At 36.5% G+C, this 23,681-nt stretch overlaps 1 protein-coding gene across 1 annotated transcript; it reads left to right on the forward strand.

Annotated features, from left to right (window-relative positions):
* Positions 1–853: 853 nt before the first annotated feature.
* On the forward strand, positions 854–23,264 carry miga1 (mitoguardin 1). The gene is made up of 16 exons (XM_059345042.1): positions 854–949; positions 2,559–2,715; positions 7,654–7,819; positions 8,657–8,775; positions 10,110–10,242; positions 11,098–11,234; positions 12,943–13,066; positions 13,147–13,247; positions 16,116–16,225; positions 16,369–16,441; positions 17,064–17,150; positions 17,233–17,331; positions 18,642–18,776; positions 19,781–19,834; positions 20,356–20,472; positions 21,728–23,264. Exons 2-16 carry the CDS (start codon positions 2,617–2,619, stop codon positions 21,944–21,946), a joined length of 1,773 nt encoding a protein of 590 aa, XP_059201025.1. The 5' UTR covers positions 854–949; positions 2,559–2,616; the 3' UTR covers positions 21,947–23,264.
* Positions 23,265–23,681: the final 417 nt, after the last annotated feature.

Below are 23,681 nucleotides of genomic sequence, written 5' to 3' on the forward strand. Positions count from 1 at the left end.
TTGTAGATGAAAAGAATGAATTTGGTCTCACTACGCTAAGTTAAAAGTCTAGGTGAAACAAAAAATAAAACAAAGTAAATTTATATTTTACAATAAGAAACATTACATATCGAAGTTGAGCAACCCCAAAAGGCTCCTGATGCTGCATCGGTGTGTGGCAGGTGGCACCACTGTGCCCCTGGTAGCCTCGGCTTGGTGAATGAGCGTTGTGTGTAGTGTAAATCGCTTTGGATCATATATATAGCTATATAAGTGCAGCCCATTTAATAATAAGCTTCATTTATACAGCACTTCTAAAACAAAGTTGTAAAGACTTATACTCATTACTGCAATGACCGTCCGTACAAGTTGAATTAGGAGTTTTGAGAAGTGACTTAAAAGATGCTACTGTTATTATCATATACTCATAATATATATATATATATATATATATATATATATATATATATATATACACACACACATATGTTATTATATATATATATATATATATATATATATATATAATAACAGTACAGTAAAAACTTAACATCAATGTATATATATATATATGTATATGTATATGTATATATATATGTATATATATATATATATATGTGTATATATATATATGTGTGTGTATATATATATATATATATATATATATATATATATATATATGAGTATAATATAAAATAATAATAATAATAAAATAATAATAACAGTACAGTAAAAACTTAACATCAATGTATTTGTAATATTTTAAAATGTATTTGTTTGTATTTGTAATATTTTAAAAAGCCGGGAGGGGGCGCTAAAACCCCACATAGATGACACGGAGCAGTGCTTTTATTTTGAAAGTCACGCTGGATGGATGGTGGGCTTGTTGCCGCTCGAGTCCTTCACTGTGTACCCGCTGAGGTCAGCCGGAGGACCGGGGGATCCACCGGAGGATACCGCTGAACTTAAGGTGATTTCATTTATACCTGTAGTTTGTCACATTCAGTTAGGAAACAGTCAGCCATGTTGACGAGATAATTTGTTATATTGTTGTTAGACAAATGAAGCTGAGGCAGCTAGCCGTTATTAGCCTTGTTTGATAGGTTAGCATTAGCTTCTGAGCCAGGCCAATAACCGGTTCAATCCATGTGCTGATATGAGTAATCTGACACACTGTTTCAGAGCTACTGGGTGCTGCTTTTATTCATTATGATCCCTAAAACATTATCTAAAAATTGACAGACATATGTTAATTTATTGGAAGATGTTTTTTCGTGTTGTGCTAATGAGTTGAAGCTAGAACTTTGGATATTTCTGTCTGATTAGTATCAAGATATGACAAGTTTATCTGTCTAGAATAGAGGCAATTTTCAAGGCTTCATATAAGGTAAAGAAAAGCCTTATACAAACACTTAAAGCACACTGAAAAGAAAATTAAGTGATTTAAAATACAATACCATAACATACAAAGATGGATTTACTTAAAGTGAAGAAAGGAAAAGAAGAAAAAGAAGAATTACTTTCAAATAGAGGAGTGGTGTAACATTAGTGTCTGACACTTTGCCCTCTTATGACTGTCTCAAGAATTTAACAAGATAGTTGCAAACCTTGTTTGAATCTTGATTTACTAGATTATTTCCTTGATTTTGTTGGTCTTTAAAATGTCAAAAAATAGTCCAAGGTGATGTATTTACATTTTAAATTTTGAGTTTTGTCAGCCCAAACTCAAAGATATTCAGTTAATATGATATAAATCAGAGAGCAGTAGTGAATTTCTGTATTTGAGAGGATGAAAAAATGTATTTTGTGCCATTTGTGCACGAAATTTTAATCAAAATCAAAACAATTGGGGTTATTTCTGTCAGTCGGCTAATAATTGCAGCTCTACTCTTCAGTTTTCTCACTGTTTACCTGTCAGTTGCATATTTTAATATCTGTGCTCCTGCAAAGCGTCCTGCAAACTATTCCTCAAGATGTGATTCATGTTTGCAAAATCCAAACTAGAAATGAATCAGCATTTGAAGAGACGTAAAAGCTATTACTTTACTTCATGATCCATGTTAAATGTTTGAGAAAAAGAATCAACATATTGTGTGGGTCAGGGTAAGACTTAAACAGGATAATCATCCATGTGATGAGCCTCATGTGCAAACTTTAATTGGATGCTGCATGTCGTCTTGTCAGGTGGATGAGCAGCGGCTTAGAAGATGAAGTCCTACACACAGAGAGCTTGTTTAGACAAAATAACACTAAATTTGCAGAAAAATAAAGCCTGTAATTGTCCTCAGCATTTAGACAGCTACTTTGTTCAGGCATGTGCATAAAGTAAGGTGAGGTTTGAAATACCTTTAGTGGGCGTGCTGCTAATCTTCCTTTAGATCAGAGAATGACTCATACAGTCTGTCAAGTACTTCATGAAAATCTTCAAGCAGTTAATAATATTTTAACACATATAAGAGGTGGTTTATTGCAGCTCCAGGCAAGCATTGCTACATGCATGTGAGAGGCTTTATGTAATAACGTCGTCATATCCCCTCCTGAGCCTCCAAGGTTAAATCCTTGCATGTCATCTCCCTCAGCTCCAGCAAAATGGTGATGAGGATAAGAGAGTTGCCAAGTCATGGATAAAGCGCCACAATGACACATGAGACCCTCGCGAGCTCCCAGCTGTCCGTCAAGGCAGCTGCCCTGCGCATGGTGGACCTACCGCTGTCCGTGTGCGGCTCTCTGGCACAGGTGAGAGTGTTCGTCAGCTGCTTTGTGATTGGGAATTCTTACTTTCTGTGTTTGACTTAAAGAGGCAAAGTTGTTGAGTGTACGACTGCACTTTGAAGGTTCTTTCCCCTTTTCTTAACAGTGTCTGGGTTCCTGTTTCTATTTGATGTGTTTAGCTCTAATATTAGACTACAAATACATGTTTGTTCTGCCTTCTAATATTGTAATGCTATTACCAGTGTTGGAAGAAGTATTCAGAAGCAATGCAAGACTGTGAAAATACTCCACTGCAACTAAAATGTCTGCATGAAAATATTAAGTACAAGCATATAAGTACCATCAGAAAAATTTACTTTCAGTGTCAAAAGAACCCATCGTGATGAAAAACAACCGACTGTGTTGCGTTTGCTATATTTTTTTGATTATTAATACTGATGCATTTCACTGTTGTTGGTAGAGTTGGAGCTGCTTTGATTTACATAAAGTTGGAATCATTTTGTTTCTGACACAATCCTCTGTTAATTGTGGCTTCATCTTCATTCAGTGATATGTTTGGAAGAGATCGACTAATAAAGTTATATGAAGATATACACTTTATCTGTCAAGAATAAATCACATTGTCACAATCATTTCATGAAAAAAGGGAAAAAATATTTTATTCCAACTTTGTGGGCGACAGTGTATTTAATGTACTGTTGGGCAGATTCATATATTTTCTGTACTATACTGTTTGCTTTTACTCTTCCTGTAAGTCACTTTGGATAAAAGCGTCTGCTCAATGACTAAATGTAAATGTAAATGTACAAAACATAATGCATTGTTATTATGTTTTATAAATTCATCCTATGCTTTGTTTAAAAAATTATAGTCTGCAAATGAAGTAGTAAAAAAGCTGTCAAATAAATGTAGTTAAGTAAAAAGTACTTTATATCTGCTGCAGTAACCTTCTGTAGGTGACAGAGGAAAGACCAATTTCTTTGTCTAGCTCTCTGCTGGATATATATCAGCCTTTTAGTATCTTGACTTGTATCATATTTTATATTATCCAGTTAAATGTGACTCAGAGGATGTAAAGACAAGTTATATTACCTCACAAATTGCTGATTTACTGGATCTACCTTTGTTAAATAGTTATCTTGCGTTGTTTGGAGTTGGGAATCTTCTCCCCCCTGAGGTTATGTGTTCATTTGCCTGCTGCTAGAACATGAAATAAATACACATGGACCGGTTCATCAGAACTTTCCAGCTCTACTCGTGGTCAAATATTCCACTGGATAACGGTTAACCAGCGTTGTCACGTTCGGAGTTTGTTTGAATTGCATTGTGATCAGAAATGGACGTTGTGCATGAAGCAGAGTGAGTCGTCTGAATGTCTGATCAGAATAAATTTGGGACAAGTCCTTTCACAGTGATCCCTCTAAGCTGTTAGCAGAGCCCGCTGAGATGTGCAGCACTACTCTGTGTTTGTGTGATCAGAGCTGAGCTTGATACTGTTGCTGATGTGAAGGTGTGAAAGGGTTAATGTGATCTCGGCATGAAGTAAGGGCGGCCAAAGTTCAGAGTCTGGCTCTCCCCGATCATGAACACTGACTGTGCTTTTAGATGTGATTACATTACATCACGTAACTTCAGTACAAGTGTAGCAGAATGTTTCTTTATGGATCAAATCTACTGAAGTCATTTATATGCATGCTTTGAAGGGCAAATATCAAAATGGGTAATTATAAAACAAAGTGCACAAACAACTAGGGTGGTTTCCAGAAATGTTCCATTTAAAAGATAAGTTAGGGAATTTTGAAAGTATTGAAAAATGGGAATTATGGAAATATATGGGAATTAACTAGAAATTGGGGATCATTTAAACAAACTGTATCATATCCAAGCATAAATATAAACATTTTGTTTTGTCATAAGCAGGCATCCATGCAAAATGATACAATAAAAAAACATTTCAGCAGATGTATTTGTAAGTAGAACAGTATCAAGTTTTAACTATAGTATTGAACAATCAATTCTTTAATTGAACAACAAATACACAAATGTTGAGTTAAATACTCATCCCCAAACCCCACCTGTTCAAAAATTAAGTAACATTCCCGGTTTATTTCCATAAATTCCCGTTAATTCCCATAAATTCTGATACAAATTATACAAAACAGAAAGCAATGGTTAATGTAAGTTATACTCAGCAAGTGCACAAATGAAGTACAAATTAAAATGCCTTTTTGTAAGTATGAACAAAAAGAAGTACAGTAAAAAGTCCCAAATTAATGCTAGTAATGAATTACTTTCACCTTTGGATCTGAATACTTTTTGTTTTGTGGTGTCGATTTCCTTTCTGTCTCTGGTGTTGTCCTCCTGCGTGGTCAGTAGGCCTGTCATGATAATTATTATTTCGACTTATTGTTCAATATATAAAAATGGACACAATAGTTTTTTCTGGACTCAATATATTGTCGTTTACATGCGTGACTTTTTGTGCTTTTTTGTGTTGTGTTTACAGTAATGCAGCCATTCTAGCTCTTTATGTTGTTTTAATAATAAAACAAGATAATACATAATGTTTATCTCAGTGCATTTTTTTGTTAACAGAGCGTGAAAGTTGTTTTGGTTGTAGTTTATTTATTTATATTTATTTATCGAGGATAGTTTAATATGTCTTTTCCACATTTCAATTCCAATGTTTAATATTCTCCAGATTTAAAAATTCATTGCTGTGGAAAAGGATCTACTTATTATGCTCTAATATTGTAATAAAACTATAACGACATCGATACAACAATACTATCGTTTATCGTGTTAGTTTCTGGGAAAATGTATCGTCCTATAAATGTGTTATCGTGTGGTCAGTGGTCAGTATTTTCTCAGGGACCCTCATGTTATAGTGTTAATTAGCAGTGTGTGTGTGTGTGTGTGTTTACAATCACGTAGCAGATCTGATATCATGAAGAATCTGACAGCAGCGCTCCTGACATGTTGTACTCACAGGAATAGTAACAGCATAGAAGGCCTGTGGCACCATTTAAACCCTCTCATCCCAAAAGTCAATATCACGTTTGTTGTCACAGCTCCTTACTCTGTTTATGTAATGTTCAGTTGTTGGGAATGTGCAGCAGCAGTGTCAGTGTGGATAATCTCCTCCACCGTTCAGCGTTTCTATCTATAGAGAGGGGGGGTGGTGGTATGTTTGCACGCTATCTGACAATGATTCTGTCAAATCTGAATGACAGGCTGGCCGCTGCCTGTTATGTCATCAGTAGTGATTTATGAATCCTCGGATGAACTCCTGGTTGCGGTTGATGCACTTCCTTCTGTTTAGTTTGGTCTATCTGGTTTCATCTCTATCTCAGGTGCAGAATTACAACAAAATCCAACCTTGGATCTCATATCACTGACCTCTGATAGTCACTGGGTGTCTCCGTGTTACTGTAGCCTGCAGTCGTCTCTTTAAGTAGCTACTGCTTCAGTTTGTCTCTGTTGTCTTTTGGTAGCAAGTTTCTGCTTTTTTTTCTGCTTTTTTGCTCATGGCACATTTTCCTCACTGTGACCTCATTTATCACTGCACTATATAAATCCTGCACCACTGTGGAAACTGCACAATCATGGTTAAAGGAGGGGAACTCAAATGTCTTTTGTGTTATGAAACACATTTTTTAAACCATATTTTACCAACAAATCTATATTACATTAGTGTTACAAATATTAGGAAAAACCGGAGCTCCACATGCTAAACAAATTGAACTGCTTCCATTTCTACAAACTCAACTTGCAGCTTTTCTTCTTCGTCCTCTCGTTTCTCGAATTTTTGCATAACAACTTTGGATCTTAGGCAAGTCCGTCATGGCTTCTCAGTTGCGTTGAGGAGCGCAGAATTGAATGCTTTTTAGAGGATCTGATTCGTACAATTGGTCATTTTTTGGCAAAGATGGAAAGATCTGATTTGGTTACTTCTCCTGATGGATGTATTAGTCTCACATGATTCTTTCAAGGGCCGTGGAAATTGAAAAAAAAATGTCTTCTTTCGAATTTCTGGTCTTAACATTTTCTGGCCTTGATAAATGGTCTAATTTTGACAATTGTTGATTTGTTTTCTAATAGAAAACATGTCTGTCAGAGTTAATACTTTCTGGTATGAGATGAGATTTGATACAGAGTTGCAATGACTGGAAAGATTGTCTTCTCTCCCAGTCTTTGACATGTAACGTTTCGGGATCTTTTCAGTTTGAATTTTATATTTTTCTTTTTTTCAGTCAGGAAAAAGGATTGTGATAATATACTAAGAAGATTTGAAGCTCCAGGGAAACATGAGCTTTAGTAAGAGAAACCAATCGGCTGTTTAGGCTTCTTTTAAGATGCATAAACATTTTTAACTTCCATCATATTCTCTGTAACTACACCGGTCCCACGAAATGAATGGCCACGATTCATACAAATGTCTCAAAGCTTTATTTTCTCTCTCTCTCTCTCTCAGTACTTCAGCTGACACCGTGAAAACTACAATAAATAAAGACATACAAATTTGAAAACACATGCAACTCCCACTCACTGTTAATTATCATTGTAAACATATAAACAGAAAGTTACCGTGTGAGCCACTTGGACCACATGTAGAATTATTGTTTTGCAGTTGCTTGCTCTCCTCTACAGCCTTCTCTGCTGCTCTGACCCATAATGCAACTGAACCATAACAAAAATGACCCGGCCTCACATTTCGACCTCACATTTCCCACAATACCCTCAAATCAGACCCTTATATTTCACAATAAAAGTCCCTCAAAAGGAAATACATTTAACCAAACATTTTATAAGACATATTAATAAACCATCTTATTTATTGTAGTTTTAATCACCTTTTAATAAGCAGGAACCTGAATGACCATGAATATGTATAAACAAAACAAGCACATATAAACTGTTTCAGAGACAGTTACATTCTCCCTGTCTCTACCTGTCCTCCAGGTGAGTGTCAGCACGGGCACCAAGAAGCTGGTGGCAGCGACAGCCTTTGGTGCCGTCTCGCTCCTCTTCCTCGCTCGCCGCTTCCAGAGGAGGAAGGGCAGAAAGAAGGCTCACTCTCCTCAGTGGGAGCCGGCTGGCTTTGAGTTTGCCTCGCCGCCAGAGAACGGTAAAACTTTTCTCTCAGCCAGCAGCTCACTGGACGGTGAGCTCCATTTAGTCCGTTAGCCCAGTTTGTGATGTAATCAGATTGACAGGTCGGCCTTCTTCTGCGTTACTTTGAACTGTAAACAGCAAGATCCAGATAAATGCTTTAGCTCATTTAATCTCAGTTAGGAAGATTTAGCACTGATCATGCTCCCGAAGAGAAATGCAGGATTAAATGGAGTGTAATGAGCAGCTGGTCAGGGCAATTAAGTGTTTTTAAATAAGATTTAATAGATGCTCTTTATTCAGTTTTTTACTTTTAACAGCTTCACATTTTGACAAAATTCATACAGGTTTAAACAATGACAGGAGAGAATATTTGCAAAGCCAAGTTTGTTTCTGCATATATGAAAATAAATTTAAACATTAACATGTAATACAGCATGTGCATATATATAATTGACAGTACTAGTCACAACTTAATATCCACCAATGATCAAAATTCTGCACAACCTGCTGTCTCAGTGGCTCGTCACTTTGTGAGACTCTAAACACATTCAATGTGTGATCAGACTTTGTCCCTGCTGACCCCTGCACACAAGGCAAATCTTAACAAACTGTGTGAATTTGATCATTTTTAGAAACAAGCACTCAGCAGCAGCAGAGACAGAAAATTTGTTATTAAAACTGGATGGAAGTCATTCAGCAACTACAGCAAATTCCCATTAAAAAATAAGCTACTGACACAGTTGTAGTATTGCAGTCATCTAACTTTGTTTTTCCATTGTGCAATTCTGCTATATGCTCATGTCGGGTTTTTTTAAACCTTAACTCTGAACTCTCATCTTTGTCTATCCAGATAACACCAGTCAAAACATCACTCTCTCCCTTAACTCCAAGAGCGGCTACTCCTCCAGTCTGCTCCTGAATGCAGGCGACTACAGAAAACTGTCGGGCTCTCTGCTGAGCCTGGCCTCGGTAAGACATACTTTTAATGTCAAGACTTAATGTTTATTGTGATTTTGGTGTAATACAGGCATGTCCAAACTATTCCACAAAGGGCCGTGTGGCTGCAGGTTTTTGTTTCAACCAAGCAAAAGCACACAGTTTGACCAATCAACTGTCTGAAGACTGAGATCAGTTGATTAACTGAGTCAAGTCTGGTGTGCTGCTGCTTGGTTGGAATGAAAACCTGCAGACACACGGCCCTTTGTGGAATAGTTTGGACATGCCTGGTGTAATACTTGGTCTATCTCATCCCCATCATTTAAATAAAATACATTTTGTGTTGCATGGTAAATTAACTGAATTTGCATTAACACACACATTCATAAACTTGTGGCTGAGGCTGTCATGCAAAGCGCCACTTCCTCACCAGTAAGGTTAATATTCACACTCACTCACAATCTGATGGGACATCAGGGGTCCAGCATGTTGCACAAGGATACTCAGAACCTCCAGGGTTCTAACCCCCGACCCAACATCCAGTGGGCGACCGCTCTATCCTCTTAGTCAAAGCCGCATATCACAACTCGTGTTCATAAAATGAAAAATAATTACTCACAAAATGTGTGATCAATACTTAGTTTGTCTGCTCTGTAGTCATCACATGATAATAGGAGAGTTGACCGACAAACGATAAAGGATTTGGTGTGAAAAGCACTTATTGCTAATATTCTTGTTAAAGATCAAAGAAAAGCTCTACAGATATTGAATGTCATCAACAAATATCCATTCTTGTAAAATGTCCAGTATCATCTGTAGAGCCTATAGATATGTCTTTTGACATGATGTTGATATTATCGAACCAATACACAATATATAATGCAGAAAATGTTGTTTGGCGTGATTTAGAAAATGGTGTTAGCTGAAACTGAACAGTAATGATGTTTATTTAGCTATTTATTTTGTTCCTGTTTATGCTTTATTTTGTCAGTTATCATTTATAGAATTGGCTGTCTGTAATAAGTAGTTTGTATAATGTATAATAATGTTTAACAATGTTAAATATTATTTCATTCAGTTTTATGTTTGAGGAAGAAGCTCTCTGCCTAAATTTAGTGTGGAAAATCAGTGCACAATCCACATAAAAATATATTTTTATTCCAGCTCAAATAATTACTATGTCGGCCAACATATCAAATTATCGATGATTTATCCCTTTCTAAAATCAGTATCGGCCTCAAAAATCCCATATGAATCAGGCTCTAATAATCTGTAACACTGGTGTTGCCACAAGTTTAGTAACCAATATGAAAATGTCCATTTTCTGCCGTTTGAGGCTGAACTGTTCTTCTTCTGTGTCTCTGCAGGTAAAAAGCATGAACTCATCCAGCAGCAGCACCTGTGCTAATAATTCCACCTGCTGGGACAGAGCAGGGGACGCTGATATCTGCAGCGTGGTCAATTTACCGGTCACCACGCCTGAAAACCTGTACCTCATGGGTAAAGAAACACACACACACACACACACACACACACACACACACACACACACACACTTGTACTTCTATCTTTGTGAGGGCCCTCATTGGAACAGTGAATTCCCTAACAAAGTTATATTAGTTTTTCATTTTTCACTAGTTTTAGTTTTAATTGGGTTGTGAATTTTTGTTTTCAAATTCAGTTAGGTTTAATTCGTTTTTAGAGTGTGTTTGCTAGTTTTAGTTTAGTGTTTATTTTTGGAAATGCTTTAGTTTTAGTTGATTTTTTTATTAGTTTTAGTTTTTTTGTAATAGGGTATTTGTTGGGTGGGAGATTAAAAGAGGCCACAGTACATTTTGTCTTCATTTCCTTTGCCTTATCCATCTTCATTATGTATGAAAAAAGTTGACAAAGACGAAAACGAAGGACATTTTCACTATAATTTTAGTTAGTTTTCTTACCACACAATACAGTTTCAGTTAATTATCATTATCATGTAACCTTAACCGTTAAAATAAAGTCTGAAATCTCAAAAAAGCCTTTAAAGAAGTGAGGACCGGCCAAAATGTCCTCACTTCGCAAAAAATGTCCTCTCTCGGTTGGTTAAAAATGTGTTATGTTATGGTGTTATGGTATGTAGGAAGTACAAGAAAACACACACACACACACACACACATTACATCACATGACTGTGTTTGTAATAAGGAGATATGGCCAAGTTTTCAATCTGTATTTCTTGTTGGAATAATCAGATTTCTGGCATATTGTATTGTTTTAAAAGGAGCTTCTTAGTGACTGTGTGTGTGTGTGTGCGTGCGTGCGTGCGTGCGTGCGTGCGTGCGTGCGTGCGTGTGTCTGTGTGTCTGTGTGTTGCAGGTATGGATTTGTTCGAAGAGGCTCTCCGGCGGTGGGAGGAAGCGTTGACATTCAGGAGCAGGCAGGGCGAGGACGATGTCAGCTGTGCATCCGTCAAAACGGGAGCTGGAGACGCCATCGCGGAGCAGGGCATGGAGGTGAACACACTCATGAAACACACCGCCATGTTTAACACCGATTCAACCACACTCTGATTGGCATGACACTTAATTAAGCAGAGATAAAGGTAATGGAGTTGCTTTAACATGTTTGGACACAGAATGTTTTCCCTTTAAAATGCCTCCTGACAGATTGTAAAAAAGCTTATGTAGAGTTAACTTGTTATATAAATAAATAAAATAATCGGACGGCATCTATTTCAGCCTGAGACCAAAGAATGTGTATTGATTCAAGTCCTGCCACAATCTTCTGTACTCTGTGTGCTCTTTTATCCTTGTATAACAGAGGAAGGTAGAGAGGAATATACTGCCCACAAAGAGGCACTCCAGGTCATATATATCAGGCTTCCTATAGGTGCTGGAGATCCTTGAAAACACTGGAATTTTTATTTGAACTTGCTTGAATTACATTTCAATAGTCAACTTAAATGCAGGTGACACATTTGAGTCATGAAACCTTCTTGATCTCCCTGTAATTTGTTCTGTAGAATTCTTTAGTGAAATAATTTAGCTTGTTTTTGGCACACTGACATTTCAATCAACGTGATGAAGAAGAGAAATAATTTGTATTCTGTATACAGTATATGTACTTTATATAAATATGTGTATGTAAAAGCTTCAAAATGCACCTGGAAAATTCCTGAAAAGTGCTTGAATTTGGCTTTTGGAAAGGTGTAAGAACCTTGATATATAAATAATCAGCAGTCTGACTATCTACTGGTGTGTCATGGAGTTTGTATTGTATAACAGCTAACTCTGTGACTCTCTAACCTGGATTAGTGTGGGCCAAATAGTTAATGTTGGGCACCCAAACATATGTCCAGTCGGCTGTTCAAGGATTCTTTCAAGGATATTTTAGACTCAGTTGTGCCTCTTTGGAAAGCTGATTAAAAATTCAGTCACGGAGGATAATCAAGAAACATCTAAAAGAGATTTTTAGTGTGAAATGGGGGTTAAAAAAGTTATATATATATATTTATATATATATACATACATATATACACACACACTACTGGTCAAAAGTTTTAGAACACACCAACTTTTCCAGAATTTAATTGAAAATTATGCAGTTTAATGTCTCAGTGTACTCTGAAATTAATGCACATTTGCAACATTTAAAATTCTTTATTGAGCATGATAGTGTTTTGAAAGTAAAAAAAAGATTCAAAATCACATTTTATGTTGGACTAAAGGACTAAAAAAAGACACAAAATGACAAAAAAAGACACAAAATGACTAAAAAAAGACACAAAATGACCAAAAAAAGACACAAAATGACTAACAAAGACATGAAAAGAATTTAAAAAATGGACAAAATAGCCCAAGACTCCATAGAGTTAAGTTGTTAACCCATTTCTTGTTCCCTGAAAAAGGCCTACTTGTATAATTCTGAAATGTACATTATTTTTCAGTTTTGGTTAAGCTTACCTTTTTTTATTTACCTCTGGCAGTTCACCACTTACCTTTGTACCCTTTCAAGCTGTTCATTTGACTTGAACTGCTTGAATTTCAATAAAAAACTGGAAAAATTGGGGTGTTCTAAAACTTTTGACCGGTAGTGTATATATATATATATTTACCTCTCCCTCAGCTGACACTTTACAAACTAACTATTTTACATGAATCAGCTGTCTGCTATTTAAGTTTTTTTAACCTTCTCTCTATATGTGAATGTTTTTGTGTTCAGGACGTCATCAGTGCAGAGTTCATCCACAGGCTGAAGGCTCTGTTGCAGAGGGCTTACAGCCTCCAGGAGGAGTTTGAGGGAGTGCTGTGCATGTCGGAGCCCTCGTCCCACAGCAACAGCCAGGGTGAGTCACTCATACAGCATTATGTAATCATCTCCAGGATCAATACAGTGTTGTGCAACAACCATGTCTCTCCATCGCAGATAAAATGGCCGACATTTTGGCCAGGGACGATCTGGACGACGCCTGTCTGAGAGACAGCATCAGCATCGCCTCCACAGACTCGTTTGTGTCGGCTGCTGAGGTGAGAGGGCCGCTCATTAGCATGCCGTCGACAACTTAGAGCTGATAAATGCCACATTTTTTTTTATTTATTTTTTTTATTATTAACGAAGAAACAAAGAAAAGAACAGTGGATTACTTATTAGGAGCCACAATATGAAAACGAAACACAAACACAATTCTAGACAACAAAGACTCAGGAACATATTTACAAATTAGACAATGTACACACAAATAACATACAAAGAACAATATAAAGGATAACCACAACAACAAAAAATGAAAACAACGATACACCAGTACAAAGCCACAAGGCGAAAACAGACAGACGACCAAAAAAAAAAAAAAATGTATTTACATTTTATTTTTATTAGTCATCTTATTTGCTTGATTTATGGTTATGTTTTTATTTTTTGCCATTTTTTTTTTCAAAGAATATCCTCTCAAATGTTTAGAGAAACAAACAATAACAACAGTCCACATTTGGTGATAATAGATAATAAAAAATGCCACTAAACAGGGACAACAGGGACAACAGGGACAACAGGGACAGGGAGTCCTTGTTACAGTAGACCCGGGTTTGAGTCCATCCAGAAGTCCCTTTGTCCTCCCCCCTGACTGTCTTCCATTCTCTCTGCCACTATCAAATAAAGCATGAAATGCCAAGGAAATTATCTTTTAAGTCATGCTACTTAACAAATTACAAATAAACACTATAGCAAACAACAAACAACACTTTATAAATTTTCTTGTGAGTTTTTAAGGGAAAAAAAGACAATATACTGAAATGGTTGGTGTGATTGATTCAGAAGTATCCAGGAAGTGTCTTTTCACAAATAGATAGTAAGATAATTATTTAATAAAATAAGGTATTTTAGATTCCAAAAATGAATAATAGCTTGTCGTCTGACTGGTTTTAAAATGGTTAACCAGCTGCATCTATAACATAAAACAAAAGTAGCTCTAGAAAATAAAAAAAACACACAGAAGCATCTTCTTATCACCATCTCAAACTGCATTATTAAGAATATCAGTGCAGATTATGAACAAATCATGAGGGAAATTGTCCAACGGAAAATGCGTCACAAAGCATCAAAATGAGGTTGTTGGTCTCATTATTCTGCAAAATAATCAGGATTATTGATTAGAAACAATCATGTAGGCTTCAGTTGTTGTGATATGCATGAAATGTGGGAAAAATTATAAAAAATAAGGTAGAATATTATTGTAGTGAAAAATAGTGTAGTAAAAAAATATGTTGAGTAAGAGCAAATATCAATGACTTCATTTTAAAGCAGCTTTTTAAAGTGAAAACAATTTCTGTCCACATCAACACGCCTGAAAACGCATCACATGATCATTCACATACACTGGGCTTGCAGGAAACAGATTGTCTGCTCTGTAAAAAGTAAAACAAAAACAAATGCAGTGACATATTAAGCCCTGAAATGTTCAGGAATAGGAGCAGGGATCAATATTCAGGGAAAACTGTATCACTGATTTACCTCCTCAAGACCAACTGGAAACATGACAACATATTAAAGTTTTGCATTTTAAAACAGTAACATATTAGCTAAATGTAGCCTAAATCTCAAAGCGCCTGAAGCATCCAGTCTAGAACCAGCAGGAGATTGATCCAAAAAGCTTTGATCTTTCCTGTAAGTTCACCGCCGGGTGTTAGCCGCACTCAGCTCATCTCATTAAATCACCGCGGGGGCTCGCCCGCTGCTGCTGGTGCACTTGACCCACTAAGTACAGAAATAAACTGGTTGTTTACCGAAGCGAAATTCCTTGAAATGTTCAAGTGAAGACTTTCATCTCCCCACCTGCTGAAAGCTAAAGCTGCTCAATAACTCGACCAGGATTGGGAATTAACAGCTCACATTATTTGATGTAAATGGCTTTTAAATATACATAGATACCTAAACGTCTTCACCCTGCACCTACGGTTCGTACAATCTTTAAATGAAGGCACTCAAACCTGTTTTACCACTTAACTGCCACTGAGTGAAGGCAGAGCAGTCAAACTGGGTCACTCGGTTATAAATAGACCTTCAACATTCTTCAGTATACAACTTGCAGCTCGCTGCTACTCTGCAGGTGTTTTAACTACAGCTTCCACAACAGCCAGGACAGATCGGTCTGGTAAAATAAACTGTTTCATATAATGTCAAAAAATGAAACAGTTCAATAACGTATTACGGTAAAAGCATTAGACTTAAGAGGAAACTCTGTGTTCCAGGACAACCTGCACTTATTTCATGTCTCTTAGTTCAGTTTTTAAGACCAAGTTGACCTCAATCTTCAGCACCAGTCACCTTGATTTAATTTTATGAGAATATTTTCTTTCTATTTGCTTAAACATTATGTTAGGTTAAGCTTAATTTAAATTAAATTATTATTGTGGATTTTTTTTTCCAGAAGAACAGGACATAAAGTACAATACAGTTTGAGAAAATAAATAAAAGAAAAAAAATTCCAAATATTTTTTATTCCTTTTTTACAATATTTAAATATTTACAAAATGAGGACTGCACAAATAAATAAACAAATAAATAACATTTAATCAGAGAAAATAAATTAAAAAAAAAAAAAAACATTTTCACACCCGGGTACAGTGTCCAACCATAGTATAAAAGTGTCAAGAATTAAAGAATTATTGTCGGAGGAAAGATAATTTGCAGATATTTCCTGTTCAGGGTCCTATTAAAGAGAGTTTTTTGGATGTGTGTACCTCTTCTTTAAAGGTTTTTGTGTCAGAATCCAAAAGCTTTTTGTTTGTGCATGGATGCAGAAGGACCTGCTGCATTATGAATGAGGAGGGGCAGGAATGTGATTGAAACCATCATTATTTAATCCATAATCATCTCTGCTGTCGGTGTGTGTACAGCTGACGGAGCACAGGGAGCTGAGGAGCGTCTTCGCTCTGGGTCATCACCTTTTCTACGAGGAGGCGCTGCAGATGGCTGAAGATGGCAAGATCTCCTGCAGGGTGCTGCGGTAAGTGAGCTGCTCATTAGTTGATAGTTCATAACTAAGTATGACACGCATGAAACACCGCAACAAACATTCCTGGAACATGATGTTCAGTAATTTGTCTTCCAACGTTTTAACCTGGTGTTCTTCTTGGTTTTCATCTTCAGGACTGAGATGCTGGAATGTCTCGGAGACATTGATTTCCTGGCCAAGTTGCACTGTGTGCGTCAGGCATGTCAGGTAAAGTATCACCTTATGAATATATATGATAATAATTACATGATGGTCATGTATTCATTCATTTGGTAACACTTTTTTTGCTTTTTATTGCTTTTTAATTCATTTAATTTGTTTTTTATTGTTTATATTTTAATATTTTTTAATTGTGTTAATATTTTTTCTTGCTTATTTTTATTTTTAATCATTTATTTTTTCTTATATTTTTATTAATTACATTATTTATGTATTTATTAATAACATTGTGTAGTGGGTGTTCTTGTTTTAGTTGCTTTGTGACATCTTTGTCTTCTTAAAAGCTAAAATTAAAAAACATACTTTAAAAAAATCAATTTATTCAAAAAAACACATCATGATATTATATAGAGAAATGTAATGTAATAATTGGATTAAATGTATCGAAGAAATTTAAAAATACTAATTATATTCATATGAAAATAGAACAATAAAAACTACCAGGAAAAATAAAATGTTAATTAATTTCACTGTGCGACCTTACTTAAAAAAAACATGTTAACATCATAGATGGAAATCTTTTTTTTTTTTTTAACTTTTGCTGCCTCCATTTTCAGCATGAAAAATCTATTTGAGTATAATGTGTTGTTTTTTTTGTTTTTATCTCCAGCTCATTTTATGTGATAGAACAACTCGGATGTTTCTGGCCGACACAGGGAAGAAAATACTGTCTTCCATTATTGTTAAAGCACAGAAGGTGAGAATGAATCCCCAACTAGTGAATAACAAGATCTTCAGTAAGTGCCTCCCTGTCTAACAGTTATCGTTTTGTTTTTCAGAGCCCAAAGAGATTCGAGGAAGTGTTTGAGGAGATGATTTCCTTCCTGGAGCACACAGAGCACTGGGAAAACACAGAGGTGGAGCTGGCCACACGAGGGGTACGACTTCTGCTTTTTACAAAAAGAGGCTGAAGACCCAGCTTTTTACTGTTCATAATCAACACACAGCGTACACACACAGAAAAAAGAAAGAAAGAAACCTGCAATTGCGTCCCGAAAACACTTACGTCCTCAAAGCACTAACGTCCTAACAGGACTCAATGTAATATATTCCACTTATTAGGGCCTCGGGGCAATCGCACCGAGCACTGGTCCCATACAGCAATAGCTCAGAGTGTAGAGGGAGAGAAACAATTGTCAAAAAATAAATTTGAAAACTGCGCTCCAGGCCGCAAATTCCACTCTACAGAAATAATTTATACATAGAAACGTAGGAAAATTTGTCTTCTCTCTCACAATCCTCTGGTAAAGCTGTCAGAGTTATAGTTTGGGCGTAGGATGCACAGATGTGCCACCAACATGCACCAACAGCTTCATTGGCTCCCATATTAAAAACGCAGGAAGATTTCTGAGCTGTCTGAGATTTAACAGTTTTTTTAGATCGCTCTAACAAAGCTATTTTTTAATTTTTCTTAAAAAAAACCATATGTAGACGTTCAGGAAGAACTCAGGATGCTCAAAGTGAAGTCGGATCAATGATAGGTATTATGGTTTTGCCAAAAATGCTTTCTGTTCGAGGCCAGAAATTCCAGTCCACCTCTGGCTGCTGTCACTCTTTCATTAACAGGTGGCAGTTAATTCTGTTGATTGCTCTGCTCTGATTGCCTTTGATCTTCGCTCTGATTAGTTACAGATACACACACACACACATGCGTGTAAGCACGCACACTCCTCAAGATACACATGCTTCCAACGCACGCACGCACGCACGCACGCACGCACGCACGCACGCACGCACACACGCACACAGGTAATGTTATGTGATTTTAATCACACGCACACACACACATTTTGAGGTTGAAGGGCATAGGTTGCTGTATAAATAAATACTTGAAAATGAATGCTTGTTGTAGGTGTGCTCCTTGTATATAATATAATATTATAACATTACTAGTATTAATTGTTTGAAATCTCTGAATAATCTCATAGTGTACACACACCGGCAGTAGCCCCCGTGGCCCTTTCAAAATTTCCCCAGAGGAAATTTTCTAGTTCTTGCTTATTATTGTGTTGTTTCTTGACTTCATCCTTGCTTGCGTGTTGTATGATCTCTCAAATGTGCGTCGCTTTGGATAAAAGCGTCTGCTAAATGACATTGTAGATTGTACTACAACATGTCTGACTTCTGCTGTCTGATGACAAAATCTGTTCTTTTCTAAAGTCTAATGTTTTATTCTCACTCTCATCAGGTTAAACACTTTAACTTCTATGACATAGTCCTGGACTTCATCCTGATGGACTCGTTCGAGGACCTGGAGAATCCACCGATCTCCATCCAGAACGTGATCAACAACCGCTGGCTCAACAGCTCCTTCAAGGAGACCGTGAGTCAACACATGAAATACTTCAACCCAATTAGACTGGATGCAACGTTTGCGTGTATATACCTTTAAGACCTCGAAAGACGTATGCACACCTCTACCTTTAAGACAGGATGCAACGTATGGGTGTTTTGGATGATCTTGTCTTTTTTAAGACACGTAACTGATGAAATGCAACGGGATACACTGAAATACATGTGACATAAAATATAGTTGAACGGTGACAAGATCATCCGAAACAAACTCCTCTATGGGCAGCGACATAGAGGCTGACTACAGTATTATTAACAATAAATCCAACCTTGACCCATACCAGTCTGTAGTGAGCCTTCAGACTGTAGTACACTGAACAAACTGTGATAAAGTTATTACACTACTACTGCCAGTTTGTTTTAGTATAAATATGGTGGTCATCTTTCTCTTCCTGGGCCACACAATTCTGTGTAATACATTTTTCATTCATTTTTGTTGTTTAAAAAAATGTTGCTCTACAGGTAAAGCCAAGGGTTTAAGTTTCAGATGTTTATTTCATATTACCATGTGCTACAGAGGCAGATAAATTTGATAATTCTTCATATTTTTTTAATGATGTTTATCGATTTTTTAAAAGAATCGTAATGAATTTAGGACAAAGGCACTTATCATCATGCCATTGTCTGCTTCAGAGGCTGAGAAATGAATTATTCAGGAATCATTCTGTTCTTTTTCAGAAAACCCTCAGGTTTTGAGAGGGTCTTGAGGCAGACTTAAGTCTTAATGGGTTAAAGAGGGTTTTCTGTAACTAAATAGAGAAGGATCAAACACGACTGAAATTATAATACAATGCTTCTTAACACTGACAATGCCGCCATGTTGAATCTGCATATAAAATATATGTATAAAATGGTTCAATGGACTTCACTGTTAAAAGGAGAAAACTCCCACATGTTCATGTTTATTGCAAAAGCTTTACAGGGTAAATTAACTGTGGCTTTTCATAGTTGATTCAATCTGTATGTGTTTAACAGGCGGTGGCGTCCAGCTGTTGGTCCGTGATGAAGCAGAAGAGACAACACATGAAGGTAAAAAAAGTAAAAAAATTCAAAGTATATACAGTACAGGCCAAAAGTTTGGACACACCTTCTCATTCAATGTTTTTCCTTTATTTTCATGACTTTTGACATTGTAAATTCATCAAAACTATTAATGAACACATGTGGAATTATGTACTTAACAAAAAAGTGTGAAATAACTGAAAACATGTCTTATATTCTAGTAAGCAAAGGGTGGCTACTTTGAGGAATCTGAAATACAAGACATGTTTTCAGTTATTTCACACTTTTTTTGTTAAGTACATAATTCCATATGTGTTCATTCATAGTTTTGATGCCTTCAGTGAGAATCTACAATGTAAATAGTCATGAAAATAAAGAAAAACGCATTGAATGAGAAGGTGTGTGTCCAAACTTTTGGCCTGTACTGTATATGACACCTTTTATCTTAGGTCCAGGAAACACGAGTTAACTACATAAGTTGATAACAATTCCTGCATTTTATTCATTAAACAGACAGTGAAATAACTCCTTTTATCACTGTGTCTCAGGTGTCTGACGGCTTCATCGCTCATTTCTACGCCGTGTGTGAACAGATCAGCCCCGTCCTGGCCTGGGGCTTCCTGGGGCCCAAGAGCTCCCTGCATGACTTGTGCTGCTTCTTCAAGGTCGGTCTCAGCACCAGAAAATATCATGATAACGGCATTATATCTGCCTGTACCGTCCTCTAAGTAGCATCTTTACTTCTGCTGATGTAGAAACTCAAAATGTTTCTACCTGAGCAAGCTTTCATACCTCTTCAAGTTACATTGTACACTAATAGGGACATATCTGCAGCTTTTCACTTAAGAAGAGATCGGATATTAAACTAAAAAATAAATAAATATATATCTATGTAGTCAACTCCTTATACAAAATATATTCTTGACTATTATCATTATTCTTAATAATATAATTCAGGTAATATATATTCAATTGGAAGGAGGGGGGGGGGGATTACTCAAACTTTCCAAAATTTTTTATTCATTTAATTAACTAATTACATTTTAAGTTTATAAATTATATTGTAGATATTTTTTAAATACATAAATTGGATTGGAAAACAGGTTTGCACCATGTTTTTAAATAAAGGTTCACAAGTCAAAAATTGTTAAAAATTAAATTTAGAAAATTAAAAAATCTCCTACAGCGAGTACGGTAATTACCAATGTCCAACTTCTTCCCACCAAACATAAAGCCCTTTTTATTGATTCCCAGAGGGAAAACCTGGTTTGTACAGCAGCACAAGGACAGAAATTAGTACAGATCAGCAGAGAAAGTGAAAAAAAATGGTATATAGAATTAGAATAGAATAAAAAAATGTAAGATGCCAAAGCAACTGTGGTGTGATCAGCAACGACCCAATAACAAGATAGTTGCAAGAAAGCTGCTGCAACAGGCTGCCTGCCACTCAAGCCTGCAGCATATCTTTACCAAACATAGTAAAAGATAAATGTATTAAAGTGAAAAGAAATGAAAAACCAGAGAGAATACCTGTGTAAAATTATGGAATACCTTTTCCCATCTGGCAAGGGACTCCATCTCTGTAAAATGCTTCAAAAGATGTCTGAAAGCTCATTTAACTGCTGTTTTGAAATTCTAGTTCACACACAAATACACTTTTTTATCATGTTCATTTTTGTTTTTGTTGTCATTATAACTTGTTGATGTTATACATTAGTTTTTTCTATTATCAGTTTGTTACTTTCTAATAACTATGAAATTTTGGGTGGAGGCTTTAAATAAGCCCATCTGGGTTTTCTGCCTCTCCCTGCACTTTACATTATATGTTATCTTTGTAATTTTATGTAATTCTAACTGTGCGAATAAAAAATAAAACCTAAACCTATGTAAATGATCTGCCTGTCATCTCTCTCCCTCCAGGACCAGGTGCTGTACTTCCTGAAGGACATTTTTGACCTGGACAAAGTGCGTTACTGTTCTGTGGAGACTCTGGCGGAGGACATGCTCCACCTGCTGCACCGGCGCTCTGAACTCTTGCTGGCCTACCTGGGAGCCGACTCGCTGCGCCACGGCAACAGCTGCAGCTCGCCGCAGGTGCAGCTGGTGCCCAGCGCCCTGCTGGAGGCTCGGGTGCAGTGAGGGACGGGGAGCCGTCAGACATTGAAACACTACACACACGTGCGCGGAAATCTCAGCATTTACTCTCGGGTGAGTTCACACAGTGTCGGACTCCCTTCTGTTGCACAAAGAAACTTCAATGTAAAACAGTATTTCACATCACACCTCCCATCATGCTTTGTGCCCTCATTGCTCCGTACCCGAGGATAAACCGTTCCAGCTGTCTTGCCTTCACTATCTCCAGTGTGGCCTCCTCCTTCCCTCCCTTCCCACTGTGCCATGGCAGTGCACGTTAGTTTTAAATCACCATAGCAATAATATTTGTAATTTAAACTTGCTGTGAGACATTTTGCAATAGATGTTGCGCCGTGTAAATTCAGGCAGATTTATTGCCGTTATGAGCAATTTGTGTGGAGCAAAAAAGGGTATTTTACAGTATTTATTTTGCTATAGAGTTAAACGATGCAGGATTTATTTTTTAGAAGTCATAGTTGTGCCTGTATGCATCAATGGATTTGTGGTCAGCTTCAAACATACAGTAGTATAAATACATATATGTTGTATAATAAACTTTATCAGATAGATTTATTAGAGCCTATTGAGCATCGATAATGCAAAAATGTACTGTGTTTTTGTTACGAGCTTGTTGCAGGGATGTTATTTAACAGATGGACTCAGTTTGATTAAAATGTCTTTACATTTAGTGATTTTAAAAGCAGTTTTTTTTTTTATCACCGGGACTCACAAACTTACATGCAATTTATTTAAATATATGAAGTCAGCTCATGCAGAGGCCACAAGGCCCTTAATCCCCTCATACAGTCAGCTACAGGAAATAAGATTAGACATCACTATTACATAATTCTGCAGCTGTGCAGCAACACTTTTTCATGACGGGCAGACACGCGAGAAGCCTTATCAAATCAATGCACATATTCAAGCCTTGTCTTCATCACTGAATGTCAGTCTTAAGAATACTACAGTATATAACCGTCTGCTCTGCTGATCAGTCACTGCCGTGTACAGAACATGCACAACATAAAGCTTTGAGCAGAAGAGTTACTGCAGGAGAAAACCTGCGTTAATGCTCTGTGAACACTAGATACATATTAACACGGTTGGTTGGTCATTTGCAGGAGTTTCCTCTTTAAAGGAAAGGTTTGTGTATTTTCAGGTCCATCTACAGACGAAACACACATGCTAATATACACTTTTTATAAGAGTCAGTGTATCATCTAATATCAATTCATCTTCCAGTCTTTTCAGTGCTTGGTAATTGAGTGTATATATTTATAGACAAAATATTAAAATGTCTATTGTGTTGATCTTTTTGTATCAATTCCATCGTCAAAAAAAAAAAACGAACAGTTTTGGTAGCATGTAATTAAGATTGTGCCATTTTGCCAACATGGAGTATACAAAATAGGCTTTGAATGAATTGCCAAAAAAACCTAATTAAAATATGAACACCAGGATGGAATATTTTGGCCATTTCCCCAGCTCAAAGTATCCTCAAACAAATTGCTTTATGCTTAAACAAAAACATTTGCAAATTGTTGACCACTTGTTTGTAGCTCTATACTAAGAATTAAGAATTCCATTATGAAAGGATCTTTTCAGTGCTAGTATGAACAGGAAGAATGATGAAAGAAAAAGCTTTAAGTCGCATTTGACAATGTGTGTTGTTTTTAAGATGAACTGACAAAATATGAAACTATCCTTTAAGGTGGAACTTCCTTTGTCAATACAGGGAAGA

Source organism: Centropristis striata, chromosome 11, assembly GCF_030273125.1.
Source record: "Centropristis striata isolate RG_2023a ecotype Rhode Island chromosome 11, C.striata_1.0, whole genome shotgun sequence".
NCBI lineage: Eukaryota > Metazoa > Chordata > Actinopteri > Perciformes > Serranidae > Centropristis > Centropristis striata.